The 26,122-nt window shown below is 44.7% G+C and overlaps 1 protein-coding gene across 2 annotated transcripts in view; it reads left to right on the forward strand.

Moving 5' to 3' along the window:
- LOC126100167 (lysosome membrane protein 2) overlaps nt 1-26,122 on the forward strand; it is a 706,001-nt gene that overhangs the window by 590,396 nt on the left and 89,483 nt on the right. For both annotated transcript variants that reach the window (XM_049910714.1, XM_049910713.1), the window contains one exon: nt 8,080-8,171. In XM_049910714.1, coding sequence (XP_049766671.1) covers nt 8,080-8,171 — 92 coding nt within the window. The remainder of the gene's footprint in view (nt 1-8,079; nt 8,172-26,122) is intronic.

Genomic DNA, 26,122 nt, shown 5'->3' on the forward strand with positions numbered 1-26,122 from the left:
TGATGCTATTTGGTACACTGAATAGACATTTCCCATGCGAAAAGCAAATGGGTGTCTTTGTATCTGATAAGAGCTTGGTTGGAAATTTGTGTGTGTAACATTGTTAATTCATTTGCCTTACCTACTCCATTATATGTATAATCAATAAAAGTTACGAGTATGGATTAATACAAGACGTGAAAGTGGGACAAAATATTGTATTACATTGTTTTGGGTCATTCCAAACCTGCGATTAATGAGAGGTCAAGGGATGTGACGTCCATCGAGGAGGAGGGGTGTAAGTTCCGACTGAGCCCAATCTTTCGAGTTTAATTCGCTTACGTTGTAGGTATGGCTTCATTAATAACTGCTGCATATGATGGTTCATGTAGACAGTATGACAAATGAACGTAGACTTTTAAATTTGATGCAAACTTGAAGCTCATTTTCTCAGAAAAGTGACTTTTTCATTTACCTCCCTTTGATTTTAACCGTTTCATTCAAGTTTGGCCATTTGTTAATTAATCAGCTGACCAGTCTGAGTTTAGTATCAAATTACTCGATAACTCGAAATGTTATCAGGAGTCCAAACCTGTGATCGAAATTGAAGGGTTAATTTTATTTCTCTCTTCCTTTGTGGTAGGGACTGGTCACGACACAGGCTGTTGCCTCGTCAGGTGCAGTACCTGTCCTGACATAAATGACTGCATTGCAGTCTGAACTGCTTTTAGATCTAAATCACATAAATTAAGCGGCAGAATTGCAACAATTGTCACAAAATACATCTTAGCACATGAGAAGAATTTCATAATTATGCTTTACATGAAAGTGACTTGTGTTAAGGATTTTTGCTGTAGATTAAAATGATTCGGTCACATTTTTGTTAAACTGCATACATTATGAAATTACGACATGAAAGCCGACACGTTATTTTCTTCGCCCTTATTACAAATTAAAAAAGGGAAACGCGTAACATCAAATAAGGCGCTAATACGGCGACCTGTCACACAGCTGTAATTTTCCACAAGTAATAAATACTTGCGTGTATAGAAACCATAAAATAATCTCATGTTAGCATCTGATACTTCATAAAAAGAACGGATTTCTCTCGCTTTGAACACTAGTGAGCTCTATTGTCACCTGACAGACCTGCGGGTACCGTGATAACGTTAGTATGAGATGAACAGAGAGTAGCTTAGTGTGTTTGCACTTTCACTCCCGTGCCCGACGTCGTGTTCTCGGGAGTATCGTCATCACGGCCTGTTTCCTGCATTTAATATTCACGACGAGCGTTCTGCGAAAGAAAGGTAGCTTCCTGTCGCTCTGCTCAAAGCTTTCTCTCGGCTGCCTTTGCCCGCTGAGCCAAGTGTTGTACAGTAATTCCACTACCTCAGTACCGTTCTCGTGACGTGACATAATCCGTGCCCATGTAATGGAGAAGCTCAGAACTACATAAGCTTGAAATTTCCGTTTTACATTATTTTTGGTAATTATTTTCAGTGTCTATATAATGTTGATAAACAAAAACCCGTAATTTTGCTTTAAATCTTGAATTACGTTTGATGTTAGACTTTAAAAAAATCATTTACAGCGGAGCATAGCGACACAATGCTCTTTCATGTACACATGCCGAAGCACTATAGCTGGAAATGATGGATACGTTTTGCGCGTGCGCAGTTAGCAACGTCCGCTTGCCAAGAATGACGAAGCACTTCTCATCCTTTCCCTTTAAAAGTAGGCCAAGATGGAGACCTATTTCTGTCCGTTAGAGTTACTGAAGTCTCAAATTATTCATCAAGAACTTGCCTCTCCCCAACAGACGTTTTTTCGACGACCTTTGCAGGTCTACATAAAGGGTATTTACCGTACAGCAAATATTCGCCCATTGTCCGTTCTTTTGGTCATAAACTCTATCATCAACTCCTGTCGCGTAGCTGCTATTATCGTCATAGCACAAATGCTGCACGCCAAATAAACGATCTGCATTACATACGTTGATATTTACGCCTGTCCCCTGTGAATTTTTTTTTCCGTTCAACCATCCCTTCAATTACAGTTCACAACAAGAATACCGTCGTAATATACATTCAGTCTTTGTTAGGCAAGTGTTTCACTTCGACGTAGGCCTACTGCAGGAGGTCTTTCTTTCTAAACAAATTTCTCCGATCTTCAACACAACTGAGATGCTTCTATTTAATTTCTGTCTTTTCCAGTATCCATACAAAAAAATGAAGCACCCATAAGTGGAAGAGGAAACGAAATGAAACTTTGCTGGTTCAGAGGGTATGTGGCTTTATTTCAGTGATTACAAAGTAAAGTGAAACCAGCACCAAGTGTTGGATGACATTACAAAAAATAGCCCGCAAAGAATGGAGCCTCTCACTTGGCGCACCATACAACATAAAATAAGAGTGGTAGTAAAAATTCTTAGCTGGTAGAAATATAGCTAAGACAGAAAGAACAAGGTAACAAAGAAGCAAATATTCGCAAAAACATGGTAGTTTCTCTAGCCCTCCCGGTGCCGAAAGACACACACACACACACACACACACACACACAGAGAGAGAGAGAGAGAGAGAGAGAGAGAGAGAGAGAGAGAGTACATAACTTATTGGTTTATATGGTATATGAAGGAGTGAAATGTTTGTTTTCCTGCTGCAGAAGTGAATCGTTAGCTTTAATAACGGTGGACTGGGACTAGCGGACTTCGACGCAAAATGCGCGGCACTACACGTCATAGAAAAGGGATGACACTTACAAACTGCTGTATTGTTTCACAAATATTGCCCGACATAAGGTCTGGCGTCAATTAATGCTGTCAATTTCTCACACTCATTAATCTTCGACCGAAATGATCATCTCAATAAAAGTTACACACCAACAGACGTCCTAAAAGGAGGAAAAGTTCGTAAAACGACCATAGTTCTTAAACGAATTCTAGTTCCTAATGAATGGGAACTGCGATTGTCGGAGTACAATTGGAAAATTATGTGGGGAATATTTAGCAGTGAAAAAAATACCAGAAGGTATGAAGTGATAAACCGGAGAATGGCGACCAACTCAAAGCTTTGCTCTGTCCAGTTAAAAGTGTGGGCCACATGTGGAAATTATAATTCGGAAGATGCAATCGAACACTGTTTTGAGTGCCCAAAATTTGTCATGATATGGCACCTAGCAAGGGGATTAAACTGACTGATAGATCGGAAATTCGAAATATATAGGATCCTGACTGCTTGATACCGGAATGAAAACCGTTTCCTATAACAAAGCGACATGGAACAATATGATTCATTGCGCACACATTTCATGCAATTGTTGGACTTAAATCAGGAGAACGCACAGTATCTGGCATACTTACAGGATGCACACAAGAAAGTGGCGAAGGATCTCAAGATTTCGATGTGTAAAGCTTATGGCAATATTTTGACAATCTTATGTACAAACAAAAAACCTGAAATGTAAATTCCACTAAAATGTCACCTAAGAAATATCTTAATGGACTCTCTCAAAGATTTACATACTGAAGACCGAAGGCTGATTTGAGGGGGAGGGGACCAAACAGCGAGGTCATCAGTCCCTTCGGATTAGGGAAGGTATGGGGAAGGAAGTCGGCTGTGCCCTTTCAATGGAACTATTCCGGCATTGGCTGAAGCGATTTAGCGAAATCACAGAAAATTTAAATCAGGACGGCTGGACACGGGTTTGAACCGTTATCCTCTCTTATGCTAGTCCAGTGTGCTATCCACTGAGCCACCTCGCTCGGTACTGAAGACTGAAATTCGAATAGTTGCAAATACAGATTCAAACCGATGAGGTTTTTTTTATGTTCGTGGTTTTGAGTATGTTCATTATGTTCCTAAAGGTTAAACTATTAATTACGTTACTGCCTTGAGAGTCTTGCTCAATTCCGTGAGGATATAAGAAAAAAATAACCCGAACTGTGTAAGTGCAAGTCATGGGTTCTGCATACACACAACTCAGCGGCTCATATCGCAGTGCCTGTTACGAGGTTCCTAGCGAAATATAGCACTCAGTGTCAGACCTCCCACCTTATTCCCCTGACTTACTACCGTGTGACTTTCACCTATTCCCCAAGGTCAAATTTGCATTAAAAGGCACAGGATTTGAGTCCGTTGAAGCAGCGAAAGCAAGAGCGGCACTCGTCGTCAAGGTGCTCTGAGGAAGACTTCAAACACTGTTCCCATCAATTTGAAAATTCGCATAGGAGTGCACTGAGGGGGACGACAGGTAAATATGTACACTACTGGCCATTAAAATTGCTACACCAAGAAGAAATGTAGATGATAATCGGGTATTCATTGGACAAATATATTATACTAGAACTAACATGTGATTACATTTTCACGCAATTTGGGTGCATAGATCCTGAGAAATCAGTACCCAGAACAACTACCTCTGGCCGTAATAACGGCCTTGATACGCCTGGGCATTGAGTCAAACAGAGCTTGGATGGCGTGTACAGGTACAGATGCCCATGCAGCTTCAACACGATACCACAGTTCATCGAGAGTAGTGACTGGCGTATTGTGACGAGCCAGTTGCTCGACCACCATTGACCAGACTTTTTCAATTGGTGAGAGATCTGGACAATGTTCTGGTCAGGGCAGCAGTCGAACATTTTCTGTATCCAGAAAGGCCCGTACAGGACCTGCAACATGCGGTCGTGCATTATCCTGCTGAAATGTAGGGTTTCGCAGGGATCGAATGAAGGGTAGAGCCACGGGTCGTAACACATCTAAAATGTAACGTCCACTGTTGAAAGTGCCGTCAATGCGAACAAGATGTGACCGAGACGTGTAACCAATGGCACCCCATACCATCACGCCGGGTGATACGCCAGTATGGCGATGACGAATACACGCTTCCAATGTGCGTTCACCGCGATGTCACCAAACACGGATGCGACCATCATGATGCTGTAAACGAAACCTGGATTCATCAGAAAAAATGACGTTTTGCCATTCGTGCACCCAGGTTCGTCGTTGAGTACACCATCGCAGGCGCTCCTGTCTGTGATGAAGCGTCAAGGGTAACCGCAGCCATGGTCTCCGAACTGATAGTCCATGCTGCTGCAAACGTCGTCGAACTGTTCGTGCAGATGGTGGTTGCCTTGCAAACGTCCCAGTCTGTTGACTCCGGGATCGAGACGTGGCTGCACGATCCGTTATAGCCATGCGGATAAGACACCTGTCATCTCGACTGCTAGTGATACGAGGCCGTTGAGATCCAGCACGGCGTTCCGTATTACCCTCCTGAACCCATCGATTCCATATTCTGCTACCAGTCATTGGATCTCGACCAACGCGAGCAGCAATGTCGCGATACGATAAACCGCAATCGCGATAGGTTACAATCCGATCTTTATCAAAGTCGGAAACGTGATGGTACGCATTTCTCCTCCTTACACGAGGCATCACAACAACGTTTCACCAGGCAACGCTGGTCAAGTGCTGTTTGTGTGTGAGAAATCGGTTGGAAACTTTTCTTATGTCAGCACGTCGTAGGTGTCGCCACCGGCGCCAACTTTGTATGAATGCTCTGAAAAGCTAATCATTTGCATATCGCAGCATCTTCTTTCTGTCGGTTAAATTTCGCGTCTGTAGCACGTCATCTTCGTGGTGTAGCAATTTTAAAGGCCAGTAATGTATGTTTTTGAAATAAAATGTTTTACAGCTGTAGCCCCGTTATTTTATAGCCACACCACGTATCTTGATTAGTAGTGGTATATTGTCGAACGCCTTGTGTGTGTGTGTGTGTGTGTGTGTGTGTGTGTGTAGGAAGACGGAATCTAGGTTGTGATGGTGAGACTCAGAGTACGCACACGAATACTGTTTGCAAACGTGAGCACAGGGGGAGTGGAGGTGCGGCGCTGACCCGTAGCCGTGGAGCAGCCGGATACCTGGGAACAGGTGTGCGAGAAGCTGCGGTGTAGGCCCCGCGACCTTGTGGAGGCCGCACATCCGTGACCACCGGCAGCGCCGCTCTCTTCCAGTGCTCCGCCCGACCACTCAACAGCCCAGCCCTTGCGGTCCACCACTGCAAACCAGTAACTTCCCCTCCCTCCTGCGAGATGGCGTTTCATGGTCGCTCGCCTGAGTGATCTTCGTGTTCGCCACTGTGGACACCACACCCAATTTCCGGCAGCGTGAGGGTGCGGGTTACCATTCCCTGGCCCGCCCGTTTGGCCGTGCGGTCTAACGCATGGTTTTCTGGGCAGGAAGGAGCGCCTGGTCCCCGGCACGAATCCGCCCGGCGGATTTGCGTCGAGGTCTGGTGAACCGGCCAGTCTGTGGATGGTTTTTAGGCGGTTTTCCGTCTGCCTCGGCGAATGCGGGCTGGTTCCCCTTGTTCCACCTCAGTTTCACTATGTAGGCGATTGCTGCCAAAACTAGTTCTACACGTACGCGTACACCACCATTACTCTACCACGCAAACGTAGGGGTTACACTCGTCTGGTGTGAGACGTTCCTTGGGGGGTCCACCGGGGGCGGAACCGCACAATAACCCTGGGTTCGGTGTGGGGCGGCGGAGGGGTGAAGTGGACTGCGGTAGTCGTCGTGGGGTTGCGGACCACCGTGGCTGCGGCGGCGACGGAGCCTCTCCGTCGTTTCCAGGTCCCCGGTTAACATACAATACAATACAATACAATACAATACAACTAAAAGGCAAAATGTTAAAAAGAAATTCTGGAAGTCGTGCCCCTATAGCTCTTACACGGAGTGACTATCAATAAAACCAGCAAACTTAAGGACTCGAAATTGAGGAAAAATGGTCGTATGAACATGTCTGGAAACTGACAGCGTGCATGCAAACAGATCGTCCTGGAACAAAATTCTTCCCGTAGAGAGGAATCCGTTGTTGATAATCTTTGATCTCGTTGCAGGTGATAAGGATAGTAACGGTTATACTGCAGGAAACACATAATCATACTTTCGGTTACACCATGTGACAGAAATGTGAATCTTTACAAAAACCACATGTCATAAAGACGTAAATCGTTCACATTTGTACAGTTACCTGTTACAATATCGTAATATAAATTACGCCATCAGTCTCATTCCATAGAACAGTTTATCGACTGATGGCAATTGTTATCTGATGGTAAGGGATATGTGTACGAAGTTTGGTTGAAATCTGTCTAGTGGCTCAGGAGATGATGTAGAACACACACACATCCATCCATTAATATAATACGTATCGAAAATATCGTCTGTTGCAGATTAATATGAAAGACCCAATCTTCTAGAAAAGCAAAGATGGAAAAAATTTGTTGGTAGCTACATGCGGACATGCTATCTTTCACTGTAACGCTCACGACGCCATCAAATGGTTCAAATGGCTCTGAGCACTATGGGACTCAACTGCAGTGGTCATAAGTCCCCTAGAACTTAGAACTACTTAAACCTAACTAACCTAAGGACATCACACACATCCATTCCCGAGGCAGGTTTCGAACCTGCGACCGTAGCGGTCGTGCGGTTCCAGACTGTAGCGCCTTTAACCGCTCGGCCACTCCGGCCGGCACGACGCCATCAACTACGCTTTGGTTTCGACATCGCTGCAGCGCATCAGTTGTATGGTATACACTGTATAACGGCTGTATCTAAAAATTTCATTACTTGATATTTAAATTTGACAGATTGTACCCAAATCGACGAGCGTTTGCTATATCAGCATTGGGCAGTATCATTGAAATGATATACCGTTATAGAACATAAAGTTATAACACTAGAAGCGTCAAATACGGCAAGCCTTTAACTACCGATATATAGTAACCTGTTATTTTATTACAACAAATCGTACCTAAAACGCGTTTCCAAGAGATCCTCAATGTGCTGAAGACATAATACTGTCTCCAGTTGCCATTTGATTACAACACCATTATCTATGATACCGTTGCCGCCACTGGGATTCTCACACGTGGATTTGGCGGGAGAAGAGGCATGGAGGGAGGGAGATAAATGAAACAGTGACAGACAATTTAATTAATCTCGGCTTAAAATATTGCAATTACGCGGATTTACGTAATTCTCGTATGACATGAGAGCATATCTCTAATTTTTCCTCTTGTTGTTTCAGGGTGCGTCATCGCATTTTCGGTGCTGCTACTCATTTTTGGAATCGTCATCTTCGTTTTCTTCATGACATGGGTCAACATGGTCATCCACAAAGTAAGTTCATTCCCCTTGGTTTTATTTGTCACTCTGCTCTATCTATCTATCTATCTATCTATCTATCTATCTATCTATCTATCTATCTATCTATCTATCTATCTATCTCTGTCTGTTTGTCTAATCTCTCTCGTATACAAATAGTAACATACGTTAAAGAATTTTTCTTTCTAGTGACTAGTATTTAGAACACTTAAGGATTACGTATTACCTTAGAAACTAATGATAAAAGTGTAAGACAATATACGTCAGTTACTCACTAAAATAAAAATATGAGTAGCGTTAAATGATTTTTTTAAAATTGTACAGGTGAATACTTTGAATTAACATTGAGGGGACACACGAAAATTGAGAGCAAACTATAACTACGTCAGCCATTAACTTCGAGTAGTTCAAGCTTATGCTGCAATTGCATAACGAGAAACAAGACTTGGTTTTTATCATACTCGTACTTCGAACCTTGCGTACTGAATATATAATAGCGTGTTACCAAATGAGCTACATGGTGAAAAAGATAACATGATACTCCCATGAGGCATTAAAAAGTTTCGGAGAATCTACTTCATAAATTTCCATAAACTGCTTTCCAATTAGAAGGTGACAATAGAGGATGAAGTTAAAAAAAAAGGAATACTGTGACATACACAGTCTGCTTTGGCTATTGAGACAAAATAAAAATTAAATAAATTGGCCAAATGCGAGGACGACTCGCCATCCATCATGGGAATCGAGAATCTCAACGATGTTGGCTGGATATTTATAATAGCAAGAATTGGTCCCGAGAATTCAAAGACCGTATCAAAATCTCGGGAGTGAGTTTTCGAGTAGCAAAACACTTAACATAGATGAACGTATCGTTTGACTGCATTGACTAAGAAGCTTAAAATACTGATGCCGCCCAAGGGACCGTAGACTTTAGTATATGACATAAATTTGAACTTGAAACGTCTACCCCTTCCTGAGAAAAAGGATTTTTCATCGCCAGACAGACAGACAGACAATAAAGCAATCCTCTACGGCTCAAGTTTTTACAGACAGAGGCACGTAACCCTAACTAGTTCTTAAGTTGACACATATAGGCGAGAAGAGTAACATAAGAAAAGTTTGAAATTTACATTAACAAGTGGAGCCCAGTCTTACAATATGAACCTTTCAATACAAAAGATTGAGGAATTATTAACAGCAGCGTTATTTTTTGTGTTGGTATGCTGCCATCGTTAGAGTTGTCACTAGGTGTATTACATAGCACGAGGGCAGATTTTGAGTTCAGATTGAAATACACGACATTGAGTTTCCAGAATTCTCAGAGGTGATCCAAATTTTTAGTGCATCCCGTTGGCTCTTGGTTCATAATCTTGTAACAGACCTAGAAGCAAGGCCTGTCCCATACATTCCCCCCCCCCCCCACCTCCACCTATTCCAGTCCAGCCACAAGTATCACCTATCCCATCAAAGATAGGGCTACCTGTGAAACCAGTCATGTAATCTACAAGCTGTTCCTCCTGACCTCTACCTTCGTCAGTCAATGTTTTTACCCATCTAGCCCCTTCCCCACCTACCATTCGAGTCCTATACAGTCCTCCGTTCCACCAACACACCCACAGCCTTTATTTCTCTCCTTTTCTGTGCCCCCCCCCCCTTCCAATAGCCCTCCGTCTAACCTCACAACTGCACCTAGCGCCCTACCCTCTCGCCACCTCGTCCTGTATGCTCCCGCAAGCAGCACTTTACCGTACCCCCACCCCCACCCCTGCACCGCTATTACTCTTCCTTACCCCAGCCACAGAGTTCCTTCTCCCATCATGTGCAACTATCCTTTGCCACTATAATGAAATTCGTTTACACCTTATGAGCCAGTCTGTGGATGGCTCCTCAGGGGGAACCTGGTTTCATCCACCCAATCGTATTGCACACAGTTGGTTTATATTGGTCCACACAGGCTTTCTCCAGTGACTGTGCAAGCATTTGGACGATCTTCAAAAACTTACACAGGAAAATACCCTAGCTCTAACAGGTAAACCGAATAAAAATAATTCTGAAGTATGGAATTCTGGCTGTTCCACTATCCACCAGGGTCATTCATTTGTAAGCCTCTACATATGTTTCGAGGTTAAGACCATAGAAGCTAATGACGCTGAAGGAGTAATACAGTTTAATGGACAATTTAGACTAGCAGATTCGCAAGAGTCGTAAATAAGGTATTATCTTACGAAAAGCTAGATATTTTCCTGAAACTATGTATGTTGACATGTGTACCACTAACAGTGATACTTTCCGAAAAGTTAAGTTGCTGTGTTATCGTACATTCTTCCTTTACTCATAATCGAAGTGCAAATGTGGAGTATTAATGACTTATTGGGCCCGCATCTCGTGGTCGTGCGGTAGCGTTCTCGCTTCCAACGCCCGGGTTCCCGGGTTCGATTCCCGGCGGGGTCAGGGATTTTCTCTGCCTCGTGATGGCTGGGTGTTGTGTGATGTCCTTAGGTTAGTTAGGTTTAAGTAGTTCTAAGTTCTAGGGGACTGATGACCATAGATGTTAAGTCCCATAGTGCTCAGAGCCATTTGAACCATCTGACTTATTGCACAGCGACATGTCATAGTATGCATACTTCACAAAGGTAACACTTGGATGCACTGCGAGGGTTCATCAATAAGTAATGCAACACATCTGTTTCTCGGCCAGTTTCGGCTGAAAGTATCAGCCCTTACTTTCAGGAAGTTGCGACTGGTGGCGGCGCTATACTTAGCTTCCAAAATGGCATCCGTAACGGAAATATGTTCCATACAGACAGCTGCCATCACGTTTCTTTTGGCGGGAAACTAGAGCTCCTTTAAAGTCAGTACCGCCATTAGACTTGTTTATTTACAGTGTAACATTTACACTTACACAATCATGATTTAGGCTTCAAAGTGCCATTATCAAGTGTTTTAAGTGTTATACATAGCCTATGATGACCCGCCAGGGTAGCCGAGAGCGCTAACGCGCTGATTCCTGGACTCGGGTAGGCACGCCGGCCCCAGATCGAATCGGATTAACGACGAGGGCCGATGTGCCGGCCAGCCTGATTGTGGTTTTTAGGCGGTTTTCCATATCCCGCTAGGTGAATACCGGGCTGATCCCCATGTTCCGCCTCAGTTACACGGCTCACAGATATCTGATCACTTTCGCTCTATTCCATGGATTACACTCGACGCAGACAGTTGAGGTACACTAATTTCGTCCTGGGGAGTACGGGGTGGCGGCAGGAAGGGCATCCGGCCACCCCTTAAACATTAACATGCCAAATCCGATTAACGATGGCTGACCCTGCGTAACTGTGGGACAAGGCTTAAGCGATAAAATAGATAGCCTATGACAGCATACTGTCGTATTAAAATACACTATTATGCACATTGTCTAAGAGACGATATTTCTGGCCAACTGTCATTCAGTCGAGATGGTATACTCGGTCATGAAACAAAGCAGTAGACTCTACCAGAAATATCGACTCTTGGACAATGTGTCTAATAGTGTATTTTAATACGACAGTACGCCATCTTAGGTAATATATAACACTTAAAACACTTGACAATGGACCTTTGAAGCCGAAATCATGATAGTGTAAGTGTAGATGTAACACTGTAAATAAACAAGTCTAAGGGCTGTACTGACTTTAAAGAAATATGTTATGACTGGCCCCGCATTATGAAAAAATTATTGAAAAGGAGAGCATTGCAGATATTCATAGACGCTTGCAGAAAGTCTGTGGAGACATCGCAGTGAGCACAAGCACTGGGATTTGTTTGGCGAGACGTCTGTCATCGTCGCAATGAGATCGCGCAAACCTGTCCGATCTCCCGTGTGCCGGCCAGCCGCACACAGCTTTGACTTCTGCAATGTTGGAACGTGCGGACACTCTCATGTGAGGAACGACGAATCGCATTCCAAAACCTTTCTGCACAACTGGATGTGTCTGTTGGTAGTGCAGACACTCTCTTCCACTAATTGAGGTACTCAGATGTGCATGCCCACTGGATTCCTCGCCGCCTAACGGAAACCATAAACGGCAACGAACAACCTTTTATGTGGAACTGCTTGCGCGTTACGAGCCTGATCCTGACAAGTTTTTGCCAGTTGTCGACACGGTAAGAAGTTTTGGGTTCATCACTTAGAACCAGAAAGAAAACGGTAATCCATGGCGGCACACCATCTCTCCTCCGAATAAAAAGTTCAGAGCCGCAACCTCAACCGGTAAAATCATGGCGACAGTCTTCTAGGACTCCAAAGGGGTTTTGATGCCTCCCTCGCCGCGCGGAGTGGCCGCGCTGTTTGAGGCGCCAAGTCACGGATTGCGCGGCCTCTCCCACCGGAGGTTCGAGTCCTCCCTCTGGCATGGGTGTGTTTGTTGTTCTTAGCATAAGTTAGTTTAAGTAGTGTGTAAGTCTAGGGACCCAGCAGTTTGGTCCCTTAGAATTCACACACACATTTTTTTGTCATCATCCTTCATGCCGCGACGATCAACTGCGAAGTGTACTACGCTATTTCAGGAAACTGAAGAAACATCAGCCTGCTCGTCACTACAAAAATGCAAACGAACTACTTCTTCTCTGTGACAACATAAGGCCCACACAAGCATCTGCATCGAGGGGAAGTCATAAAACTTCATTCGACTGTCCTTGCCCATCCACCACACAGCCTGGATCTAACACCTTCCGACTTCCTTCCCAATGAAGGATTCACTTCAGGGGGAGTAGTGCGTAAATATTGGGGAGGTAATTGACGCAGCAAGATGTACACTGCAACATCGACCAGTAGAATGGTACCATGCGGGGAGGCCCTTCCAGTAACGTGGCGTAAGGCCGATGCGCTAATAGGAGATTGTCGGAAAAAAGGGTTTTGTAGCCAAAACAGTTGGGAATAATATGGTGTATTGGAATCCTGAATAAAACCAACCTTTTTTTCAGAATAAAAATGTTTTGCATTACTTACTGAATGCACCGTGTATTCAGTTTTTGGTGTATCTCTACTGTAGTATACCAATATAAAAGCTAAAATGATCATAGTATAAATTAGGTATGCGTCCCAGCTTCACACAGGGAGCACTAAGTACCTATGACTGGGCTGTTTGTCTGGTAGACCAAAAAAAAAGGCAAACCTTCGGAGAGCTTCCTTAAGGCAAACAATAAAAAATGTCTAGTAAATAAAGGCTTTAAAGTGCATATCTTAAGAGATATGAGCACTTGTTCAGCAGAAGAGATGTTTCACAGTAACGAAGATAGAAAAATTGCTCATAGCTCTTGAGGTGTGCAATTTAGGCCCCACGTTTACTAAACATTTTTTACTTATTTCTGTATAAGAAACCTGTCTTTCTCCAACATGTATACACAAACCTTTCTCGTGAATCATTCTATCACAATCCCTCAAATAGGTCCTGACACTGGCCTTTACATACAGACAGAAAAACGCAGCTGTCATTACACCGTTAGTACATAACAACTTAAACTTTAGACTGTTGGAAGCTAGCAAGGGCATTCCAACATTGGAAATCAGAGACAATGCAGACAGTAAGCAAAAGTGACCGTTTAGATTGCCAGAGGTAAACAGTAACGGTATAGGTGTGCGAATTGTAGACGCTCTGGGCAGTTGTCCCAGGGGGAAGTTTCACTTCAGAGAATTAACTGGTAACTCCATCCGCCGCCTAAACGCTGTTGGAAGGCGCCACAGTAGATGACGCTTGCAAAAAGGCACGTCCTAGACGAGGCATCAAGCTTGATACTAGCCCGTGAGAACCGCAACGTCAGTGAGTTTACACAGGTTACTTCTACAACAGCGGTCACCACTCAAGAGAGGCCTCTGGGTGAGACAAAGTGATGTAAAACAGTTGTTGCTAGCCATAATAGGAAGGGCAGTGACGTTTAGTTTCCAGCTGAAGACTGTTGCCGCTATGAGTTTGTTGATGTGAAGACCACAAACATCCCTACCTACACCGTAGGAGACAGGGAGGGAATCAGAATGTGGTTGGCCAGAGGTGACTTGGACAAAAATGGTTCAAATTACTCTGAGCACTATGGAACTTAACATCTTACGTCATTAGTCCCCTAGAACTTAGAACTACTTAAACCTAAGTAACCTAAGGACATCACACACATCCATGCCCGAGGCAGGATTCGAACCTGCGACCGCAGTAGTCGTGCGGTTCCGGACTGAAGCGCCTAGAACCGCTCGGCCACCGCGGCCGGCGTGTGACATCTTATGGGACTTAACTGCTAAGGTCATCAGTCCCTAAGCTTACACACTACTTAACCTAAATTATCCTAAGGATAAACACACACACCCATGCCCGAGGGAGGACTCGAACCTCCGCCGGGACCAGCCGCACAGTCCATGACTGCAGCGCCCGAGACCGCTCGGCTAATCCCGCGCGGCGCATGTCTTTGCATTCAGAGTTCTGTCAGATCATTGGGGGCGCAAACTTCATGTCGCTCATTGCTAGCCTCGGGTAAGCTCCGACAAGTCTGTTTCTATTCCAGTGCAGTTGGAGTCTCTCTTCAATGTTGATTGAGTTTAGGGGGAATACCAAATGGGCTGAGGCTTGAATGGGAATTTGGATTGAAGAGGGAAGTGTGCTAGAGTAGTCTGTCCAGTTGTGCAAAGCCACTGTGCCAGGATGGCTAGTGTTTAGTGATCTACTTAGTGAGCAAGAGATCCTGGGTTCGAATCCCGGCCTAAGTATTAACTTTCATTCGTCACTTCACTCTGCGTGTATACGTCACAGATGTTTGAGATTTTAAAAATTCTCTGGAACTATATAGTCTCGTTTGAAGCCTTTTTTTCTCGCTTGGAGTGATTCGCTCAATGTTCATGTTTTACAATGCTACTAGTGATTGCCGTTTCTGCTATGTCTCATCCCACGAACTCTCACTCTTCTCTCTTTCAGTCAGTAGCATTCTTTGCTGTTTCTAGTATTTAGAATTAGCGTTCAGACTGCAAATAAATCATGTTAATCAGACACTTACTGCGTATCCTTGAGTCTCCTGCAGCAAGCATCCTATTGGCGCCCATTCATGCAATCAACCTGCCTTCACTGGAAGTTTATCTTTCTGCATTTGCTTCTAACTGCTCGGAAAGCGTAGGCTGACCTTCAACACTTCGTGTTCCCTCTAACCTGCGTTAGAACACAAGATTAATACTGTGTGTAGATGATCCATCAGCTTCTTAACCAGATCATTGCCATTCTTACTCGTGTGTTAACACAGCTCTGTCCTGGTACAGAATGGTGACTGTACCTAATGAAGTGAAAGTGGACGATGGAACAGCGATCATGTAATGTAACCTGCGGTTTGTCAATTAACATGTCTGATAAGTGTTTGTTTTGTCCCAAAAAATGAAATACATAAATCCAGATGTTAGCAGTACGTCCTTGTGATAGTGTTTAACCTAATACTGCTTCGGTAGAACAAATGTCGGTGGTACAGAAATATAGAGCTTCGTAAATAAACCGGCTTGGTGGGTGGTAAGACAGACATGTCCCCGTTTTTTAAAAATAGCTTTTATTGGGTCTTAGCTGATAAAGCTGCGTCACATCCCTTGTTAGTAATTTCAGTGTCACTAGGGACTTACCTTCTGATGTTGAATTATTTCTGCTGCGAAGTAAAGTTTGTCAGGAGGGTTGAGTTTGAGGCAAGTGCTGATGAACCTGCAAATAATGTTTGCTCCATTGTATCTTCTTGGCACGCAGTGATGGGACACGCACTTGACACGTTTGTTTTCCGAAAGCGATGTGGACCGGCCGCCCAGCACAAGCAGCTATATGGATGAAGAATCAGGCGCACTCAGGTTGCGTACCAGGACCACAGCTTGCACCCACAGATGGCGCTGTTGCCGATGCAGTCAAGTGACGTGGGCCCATCGACTATCGCGACAGACTATGAATACTGCAGCCACCGCTATGCTCTGATCTATTCGATGCGCGCCACTGATAGTGCGCTTGACTTCCTGGACGCTTGTCCAGGTCTCCGACGACTTTCGTTACGCTCTGGACAGCGCTTCCGGCTAACTGTTCATTTTGTGAATTGTGCCGTCATCAGCCACAGAAACAGCCTGTTTGTTCCTCTGGTCTCTGCATCACTGAAACAAGCATATTCAGCTTCAGATCAGCATAGCACAATGGATGTATACAGCATAATTGTGGAGCTTACCCTCAGTCAGGAACCGACAATTTACAAAACATATTGTTAAACGTCTTCACCTTCTGTCCAAAATTTCTCAGTTTTTTGAAGATGAGTGGCCTAACTATGCTGAGACCTTGGTACGTTGCTATGTTTGTTTTCGGCAGTGTGGATCCACTGGATTCTTTCCAGCTTCTTTTTGGTTTGTGGATTGTTGCTATGAATGTTTTGATGGATTAGTCTCACCTGAGAGTCTTCGCAGTGGGTACAGTCGCAATCTCTAGTGTCCTCTCTATATCTTCTGGTTTTTCGGGCTGCGCGACCAGAGCATGATTGTCAGCACACACGAGAGATTGTGCCTTGGGGACGAGGTTGTTCATTGACATACACTAACAAGAATATGGGAAACAGTACACTTGAGATCAGAGGCTGTAATAGTCGTCAGCTGCACAGGGAACTGCAAAGAATGCTGGCATAACAATTTTTGGAAGGGTTGATGTAGTGGTCGTCAGTTCGATCAGTTCGATGACTGGTCTGACGCAGTTATCCACGCTGGTCTATCCTGTGCAAGCGTCTCCATCTCTTCTAACTACTGCAACCTACGCCCGTTTCGAAACTGCTTTTCGTATTCAAGCATTAGTCACCTCTATAATTTTTTAACCCCACATTGTCTTTCAGTACCAAACCATTTGTTGATGCTTTCTTTTAGTCAAGTTTCACCATAAATTTCTTCTCCCCCAATTCGATTCAGTACCTCCTCGTTAGTTACTTGATCTACGCGGCTGATCTTCATTATTCTTCTGTAGCACCATCTTTCATAAGCTTCTGTTATCTTCTTGTCTGAACTACTCATCGTCCACGCATCATTTCTGCACAAAGCTATACTCAAGACAATTACCTTCAGAACAGATTTCCTAACACTAAAATTCGTATTGGAGGTTAAAAATTTCTCTTTTTCAGAAAGGCTTTCCTTGCTATTGTCTGACTGCATTTTATATTTTCTCTACTTCAGCCAACATGAGTTATTTTACTGTCAAATAACATAACTCATACTACCTAGTGTGTCGTTTGCTAACTAGTTCCATCATCATCACCTGATTTACTTAGATTACATTTCCTTGCTGTTGTTTCATTTTTATTGATGTTAATAGAGTTGTAAAACTACCGTAGACCACCATATGTAAACGTAATTTTCCTAGTAGCTTTGGCCGGTTAAGGCCACGACCACGTTACCTGAACATTACATGCGATGCATACCTGTCGGGCGTAACCCCCAGAAAGATTGTTTTTCTTTTTTCAAATGCTATCTGAAATGGTGAATCGTCTAAAAAACTGAGTAAGGATATATAGTGGACTAGCCAACCTAAGAAACCTTTTTATTGCTCATAGTTACCTTCCTATCCGTTACTTAAGAATAAACAGTACTTAGTTTTATTCGAAAACTTCATTTGTAACGCGGAACACAGATGCTGTATTAAAAATATAGAAAACGATACAGATATAACATTTAGCGCTAGAAAATGCAGTTTCCTCAACAAAAAGGTAAAATACAAAAAACGTGAAACAAAAGAATATTAAACATCGCTTCAGTACTTACTCAGACTGAAATAAAACATGTGTTATTCATAAACAACTTTCGAATTGATCTGTAATAACACGAAACTCTTACCTTTGATCACGGTGAAGAACGTTCTGTTGAGTCCAAAATAAGAAAAATTATATATATTTTATGTTTGTGCATGTAAAGTGTACTTGCAGCAAAAGTAACTGCTTTGGTTACATAAAAACGCAGACGTTTTTACTAGATCAACTAATTTTTACTACTTATAGAATGCAATTTATATTCTGTAAGTACATAAAATACACAATGGACTAACAGTGAATGATGCGTGATTCTAATTACGTGCAAAACAAACAAAAATAATCATTTGTGTTTCTTTCCCTCTCAATACCACTGGTGATAACTACAATGTACCACGTCATTTATGTAGTGTGCCAAAACACTGAACTGTACATTTTCGGTAGAGCGCAACTACAGATCTTAATCTTACAATTTTTTCTGGAGACACTATCTATTCCATTTATGTGGTTCTCGTAGTCCATTGTTGACTTACATTATCAGCAAAATAGCAGTGTTTTCATTTCTTGTCCCTAAACTTTAATTTCCTTTCCAAATTTTTCGTCGGCATCCTTTTAACTGCCTGGTCAATATGCAGATTAACATCGGCTGTAGACTAAAACTTTGTGTCATTCCCGTTAAACTATTGCCTCCTTTCCATTTTAGTAACACGTCAGTGCTGACGAAAGTAACACGCACAAGACTGACAGCATGTTATCGACAGTGAATAGTTTCTTCGACACAAGTTTTACTCTGCGCCGGGACGTTTTTGTCTATCACAAAGCGCCTTGTACACGAGATATTTCAGCTAGCCCATACTAGCCATACTAGATTCTTTGTCCATTCTGACGTAGGGCAAGACGACATCGACGTTAAGCTCTAATTTCTTTCCTTTTTCCCAATTTTGTACTTGCAAGTGATCGTCATAATTGCGACAAGTACAGTAGTGCATTAAGTAAAACACCTTCCATTGAAAGGTAGAACTACATTGAAACTGATGCTTCTAAGAAGAATATTCACTCTGGTTCAGCGTATTCTAAGGTATTGGTACTAGTTATGTGATGTATTTCGCTCAGTAACACAGGTCTGTCGCAACGGCCGGTCATTACACCCTTCCCCCTCGTGGCAGAGGCAGTAAAAATAATTTACAGCGTCACAAACGGGACGCTACTGCGAAATCGCGCAGTGTTCCGTTATAGGGTCCTGCCACTTCCTCCACGGCCCTAGGCGGCTCCTTAAGGAGTACACTGCTTCGTGACGCTCATCCCAAACTCTACCATTGTCTGCTGTCTGAGGTATCAAACCGCTCATCGCTTGGTGTACGCAACTAAAGATACCGAGGTGCAGTACCATATGTTGAATCTGTGCAGTTCAGTTTCGTATACCCACTAACGAATAGCAATATACTTATGTGTGCATCCACCGCTACAACGTGTGTATATTAAAACCCACTTTCTCAATTGCATGTGCATAAGTCAGTCTTCAGAGTGAACTAGCTTTGGGAATCGCTACTCAGAGTTACCACAGATGGCTCGTAACTGTCGCCCGTTTGTACTGGAGCAGCAGGACGTGGAATGTCCTTGTTGTCCTGCTACGTGAAGACAAAACACTGAAGTTCTTAAAATGTCCACCACCCTCGCGTCTTAAAGTTATGTTCTCGCCTCGGTGCAGAGGTAGCAAGTATATCTTGTGCCCACTACTCTTGCCGTGAGGCTGTAGCGGAGCTATTAATCAACTTTATACAGGGTGGTCCATTGATCGTGACCGGGCCAAATACCTCGAGAAATAAGCGTCAAACGAAAAAACTACAAAGAACGAAACTTGTCTAGCTTGAAGGGAGAAACCAGATGGCGGTATGGTTGCCCCATTAGATGGCGCTGTCATAGGTCAAACGGATATCAACTACGTTTTTTAACAGGAACCCCCATTTTTATTACATATTCGCATAGAACGTAAAGAAATACGAATGTTTTAGTTGGACCACTTTTTTCGCTTTGTCACAAACGTATAAGTACGTGGTATCACGTAACATTCCGCAAGTGCGGACGGTATTTGCTTCGTGATACATTACCCGTGTTAAAATGGACCGTTTACCAATTGCGGAAAAAGTCGATATCGTGTTGATGTGTGGCTATTGTGATCAAAATGCGCAACGGGCGTGTGCTATGTATGCTGCTCGGTATCCTGGACGACGACATCCAAGTGTCCGGACCGTTCGCCGGATAGTTACGTTATTTAAGGAAACAGGAAGTGTTTAGCCACATGTGAAACGTCAACCACGACCAACAACAAATGATGATGCCCAAGTAGGTGTTTTAGCTGCTGTCGCGGCTAATCCGCACATCAGTAGCAGACAAACTGCGCGAGAATCGGGAATCTCAAAAACGTCGGTGTTGAGAATGCTACATCGATTGCACCCGTACCATTTTTCTATGCACCAGGAAGTGCATGGCGACGACTTTGAACGTCGTGTACAGTTCTGTCACTGGGCACAAGAGAAATTACGGGACGATGACAGATTTTTTTGCACACGTTCTATTTAGCGACGAAGCGTCATTCACCAACAGCGGTAGCGTAAACCGGCATAATATGTACTATTGGGCAACGGAAAATCCACGATGGCTGCGACAAGTGGAACATCAGCGACCTTGGTGGGTTAATGTATGGTGCGGCATTGTGGGAGGAAGGATAATTGGAGCCCATTTTATCGATGACAATCTAAATGGTGCAATGTATGCTGATTTCCTAAGTAATGTTCTACCGATGTTACTACAAGATGTTTCACTGCATGACAGAATGGCGATGTACTTCCAACATGATGGATGTCCGGCACATAGCTCACGTGCGGTTGAAGCGGTATTGAATAGCATATTTCATGACAGGTGGATTGGTCGTCGAAGCACCACGTTCACTGGATCTGACGTCCCCGGATTTCTTTCTGTGGGGAAAGTTGAAGGATATTTGCTATTGTGCGTCAGCGCATTGTCAGTTCATGTGCGAACATTACGAAAGGCGAACTACTCGCTGTTGAGAGGAATGTTATTATACGTATTGCCAAATGCATTAAGGTTGACGGACGCCATTCTGAGCATTTATTGCATTAATTATTTACAGGTAATCACGCTGTAACATCATGCGTTCTCAGAAATGATAAGTTCACATGTTCACATGTATCACATTGCAACAACCGAAATAAAATGTTCAAACGTACGTACGTTCTGTATTTTAATTTAAAAACCCTACCTGTTACCCCCTGTTCGTCTGAAATTGTGAGCCATATGTTTGTGACTATTACAGCGCCATCAGTCACAAAGCGAAAAAAGTGGTCCAACTAAAACATTCATATTTCTTTACGCACTACACTAACATGTAATAAAAATGGGGGTTCCTATTTAAAAAAGACGCAGATGATATCCGTTTGACCTATGACAGCGCCATCTAGCGGGCCAATCATAGCGCCATCTGGTTTCCCCCTTCAAGCTAGACAAGTTTCGTTCTTTGTAGTTTTTTCGTTTGACGCTTATTTCGTGAGATATTTGGTCCGGTCACGATCAATGGACCACCCTGTATAAGGTGCCTGACAAAAAACTGAAGCACCCAGAACACATAGTTCGATGCCAATGTAACTTCTTACAAGTACACACCGTCGGCGGGAACTTAAATAATTTAGAGCTTCATTTCGCTGTGACAGTCAGTAGGGCCACCAGAGTCCATTAGCGCTGTTTGCGTCCTGCGCTACCAGACCTGGTAGGGCATGTAAGGAATGTGAATAACGTCATATGTTTAGTAATCACAGAGATGCCGTGTACTCGGGTGAGACAGCGTTATCAACGATTTTGTTTTTAAATAACTTTTCTCTTACCAGTTACGATTTTCTTTTATTTACATTTTACACGAGCAGCTTCGGAGAATTGTCATTTTCAATTGTGTTTTTCCTTGCGTACTATAACATTTTCACGTAACTTTTTTGATGTGTGAAAGTCTGCTTTGTTCTACTAATTTGACTGCAATACATAAAAAAGCTCGCAGTTTTTTATATATCGCAGTAAATTCAACTGAACAAAGCAGAACTTCACATATCGAATACATAACCTAAAAACGCATAGTCCACGGAGAAAAACGCACTTAAAAATGGAAATTATTTTCCAATACCCGTTGTGTAAAATACAAATAAAAGAAAATTTATGACTTTTAGCCGCAAATCTGTCTCGGGCTTTCACAAACCATATATAATGTATAAAGTCAGTGTCATCAACACGTGACAATTTGAAAGGGAACTCACTCCTAGCGTTGTGTTGTGGTGAAACATCGGGTATGGCTTCAGTAGTGGCAGAGGGGACCCTGATGCCACAAGTACGTCACGAGCATCTCGCATCGTCACTTGGCACCTCTCATACGACAGTATCATGTTGCCCCCCAGGGGGTCCACAACTCTTTTGTGGATACGTGCGTAGCGAGCACGGGACCCCGAGCTAATGTGGCCTTCCTTCCTTTCCGGGCTGCATACCTTCCCATTCCGCATCCTTCCCCATCCCTATCTTCGCCCCTCCTCCCCTCACCTCTGGCTCTTTCCTTCCCTTTCTCCCCATCTGGGAGTATGGTTTGTGCCTACATCCGGAGACGGACGCTTGTAAATGTACTGCATTCTTTGCCTTCCTTGCTTTTATGTCTTCTTCCTTCCTTTGTCCTTCTGTCTTCTTCCTTCCTTTGTCCTTCTCTGTCTTCTTCCTTCCTTTGTCCTTCTCTTTTCCTTACCTCTTCTCTTTCCCTTTTCTCCGCTGCGGCGTTTGAGACCTCTTTTCCTTCCTTTCCCTTTCTCTTTCTTCCTCCCTGTGCGTGTCTGAAGGCCGACCCACGCCCTTCGTGCGTAGCCGGTGACGGGGTAACGCGTAATTCCCCGCCCCGGGTAGACAGGTAGGACACGTACGTACCCCCTGGTAACGGCCAGGCCCAGGGAGGGGTGATTACCCGAGCTGATACCTTCCGAAAATGCCGATTGGTCCCTCCGTCCGTTTGTCGGGAGGTGTGACCTGAGGTGTGAACAATCACCTAAGGCGGGAGTGCCCTCAGAGAGGGCCCCCACAAGGGAGGAGCGCGCCATCGGAGACGCCGGTAATCATGGGGGATTCTTCCGCAATGGTTTCCTCACCTTCCACTAAGTCTGCTCACAAACGTAAGTATACTGAGTCTCAGCCACAGACGATTCTTCCATCGTTGCCACAGTTCCTTGTTGTTTCTCGGTCTGATGAAGGTCACGACTTCTCCACGGTCAACCCTTTCATTATTCAGAAAGGTGTCGACGCAATAGCAGGTCCTGTAAAGTCTTGTTCCAGATTACGGAATGGCACCCTGTTGTTAGAAACACACAGTGCCCTCCAGGCACAAAAATTGCTGCGTACTTCTCTGCTCCACACCTTCCCTGTCCGGGTGGAACCGCACCGCACCTTAAATTCCTCACGTGGAGTCGTTTATACACGCTCCCTCGATGGATTGTCTGACGAAGAAATTCAGCACTATCTGTCTGACCAGGGCGTAACGGCAGTTCATAGAGTAATGAAACGGGTTGACACGAACATCATTCCAACCCGCACTGTCTTCTTGACATTTGACACAGTTCAACTCCCATCGAAAATCAAGGCAGGCTATGAGATAATTTCCGTTCGCCCTTACGTCCCAAACCCTACGCGTTGCTATCGATGTCAGCGGTTCAATCACACCAGCCAGTCCTGTTCCAATCCAGCCAAATGTGTAACGTGTGGCAAGGATGCCCATGAGGGTGCTTGTCCACCTCCATCCCCTCGCTGCATCAACTGTATGGGTGACCACGCAGCTTCCTCTCGAGATTGCCCCGTTTTTCAGGATGAGAAGCTCATCCAGGAAATAAGGGTGAAGGAAAAGGTGTCGACCTTTGCTGCTCGAAAATTATTCGCCAGTCGCAAGCCCACCGTGCCTCAGACAGGAAAATACAGCGCTGTCCTTGCTTCTCCTCGGCCAACAAAGGAGGCGGCCACGCAGACTTGCGACCTCACCTTTAGTACCACGGTTGTCAGATCGGCCAGCGCAAAGATCGCTCGATCAACCTCACCACTTTCGCCTGCCCACTCTATGGCTCACCCTTCGTCAGGTTCTGCTACATCTCGAGCCCAAAAGTCGGACGCCAAGTCTTCGAAAAAAGAGCATACTCGTGAAGAGTTTTTACGTACCGCAACTTCACAACCATCGGTTCCTTCTTCATCTAAACCACATTCTTCCAAGAAGGCTACAAAGAAACCCAGTTCCTCTCCTTCTCCGCCAAGGCGTGCCCCCTCTACAGCACCACCTGGCGGAAGTCGCCCTCGGCCATCTTCTGTGTCGCCGAGGCGCACTGCTGGTGGCCGGTCAACCGGCCGATCGCTGGTGGCAGGAGCTGCTCCTGACCAACCTATGGATCAGGATCTTCTGCCTTCGGCTGACTGCCATTCCATGCTGTCGGTCGCTAGCTCCGAGCAGTCTTTGACTTGACAGCAACTTTGGTCACAGTCCTCCATTTTCTGTTCACCCCATGTCCATTATCCACTGGAATATCCGCGGCATTCGAGCCAATAGGGATGAATTGTCGATCCTCTTAAGATCCTACTCGCCGGTCATCTTCTGTCTTCAGGAAACGAAGCTGCGTCCCCATGACCGCTTTGTTCTCCCTCATTTTCAGTCCGTCCGATATGATCTCCCCTCTGTTGAAGGCTCTCCAGCCCATGGAGGACTCATGATTCTTCTCCGTGATACTCTCCATTATCACCCAATCCCCTTAAACACTTCCTTCCAAGCTGTCGCCGTCCGTCTTTCAATTTCCGGATACACGTTCTCTCTTTGTACTGTATACATTCCATCGTCCACACCAATGGCACGAGCTGATCTCCTTCATCTTCTTGGTCAGCTTCCACCCCCCTATTTGCTGGTTGGGGACTTCAATGCCCACCACCCGCTTTGGGGATCTCCACACCCTTGTCCACGTGGCTCCGTATTGCTAGACGTCTTCCACCAAGCGGATCTAGTTTGCCTCAACACTGGGGTCCCTACATTTTTGTCTGCCTCCACGACAACCTTATCTCATTTGGACCTTGCGGTCGGTACTGTTCCGCTAGCTCGGCGCTTCGAATGGTTCGCCCTTGATGATACACACTCGAGTGACCACTTTCCATGTGTCCTCAGACTGCAGCCTCAACTGCCTTATATGCGCCCGCGACGCTGGAAGTTTGCCCAAGCCGATTGGACACTTTTTTCGTCTCTCGCGACATTCGATGTCCGTCGCTTTCCCAGCGTCGACGATGAGGTCACACACATTACCGACGTTATCCTTACAGCTGCGGAACGTTCAATACCACGCACCTCCGAATTGCCCCGGCGCCCCCCAGTTCCTTGGTGGAACGAGGCATACCGTGACGCAATACGTGAGCGGCGACGTGCTCTTCGCATTTTCCGTCACCATCCTACTTTGGCCAACTGTATCCGCTATAAGCAGCTCCGTGCGCGATGCCGTCGCGTCATCCGCGATAGCAAGAAGGCAAGCTGGAAATTCTTTATTAGCTCATTTAACACCTTCACTCCCTCCTCGGAAGTTTGGAGTCGGCTTCGACGGTTCTCAGGCGCGCCTAGTTTCTCCCCGGTTTCTGGGCTCACTGTCGCGCATGATACCTTAGTGGACCCCGTCGCAATTTCTAACTCGTTGGGTCAGCACTTTGCTGAGATTTCGAGCTCTTCAAATTACCCGCCAGCGTTTCTCCCGAAGAAACGTGCAGCGGAAGTGCGACCTCTTGCTTTCTCCTCCCAAAATCACGAAAGCTACAATACTGTTTTCTCCATGCGGGAACTACAACATGCCCTCTCATCTTCTCGCTCCTCCGCCCCAGGACCGGATGGTATCCATGTCCAAATGTTGCTGCATTTACCAACCCCTAGTCTGCGTTACTTCCTTCGCCTTTATAATCGAATTTGGACCGACAGTACTTTTCCTAAACGGTGGCGGGAAGCTATTGTCGTTCCCGTTCCGAAACCTGGAAAGGACAAACATCTCCCCTCTAGCTATCGCCCCATTTCTCTCACGAGTAGTGTCTGTAAGGTTTTGGAGCGTATGGTGAATTACCGTTTAGCTTGGTGGCTGGAATCCCGCAGTCTTTTAACACCAGCCCAATGCGGATTTCGGAAGCAT

Source organism: Schistocerca cancellata, chromosome 9 (genome assembly GCF_023864275.1).
Source record: "Schistocerca cancellata isolate TAMUIC-IGC-003103 chromosome 9, iqSchCanc2.1, whole genome shotgun sequence".
Taxonomy (NCBI): domain Eukaryota; kingdom Metazoa; phylum Arthropoda; class Insecta; order Orthoptera; family Acrididae; genus Schistocerca; species Schistocerca cancellata.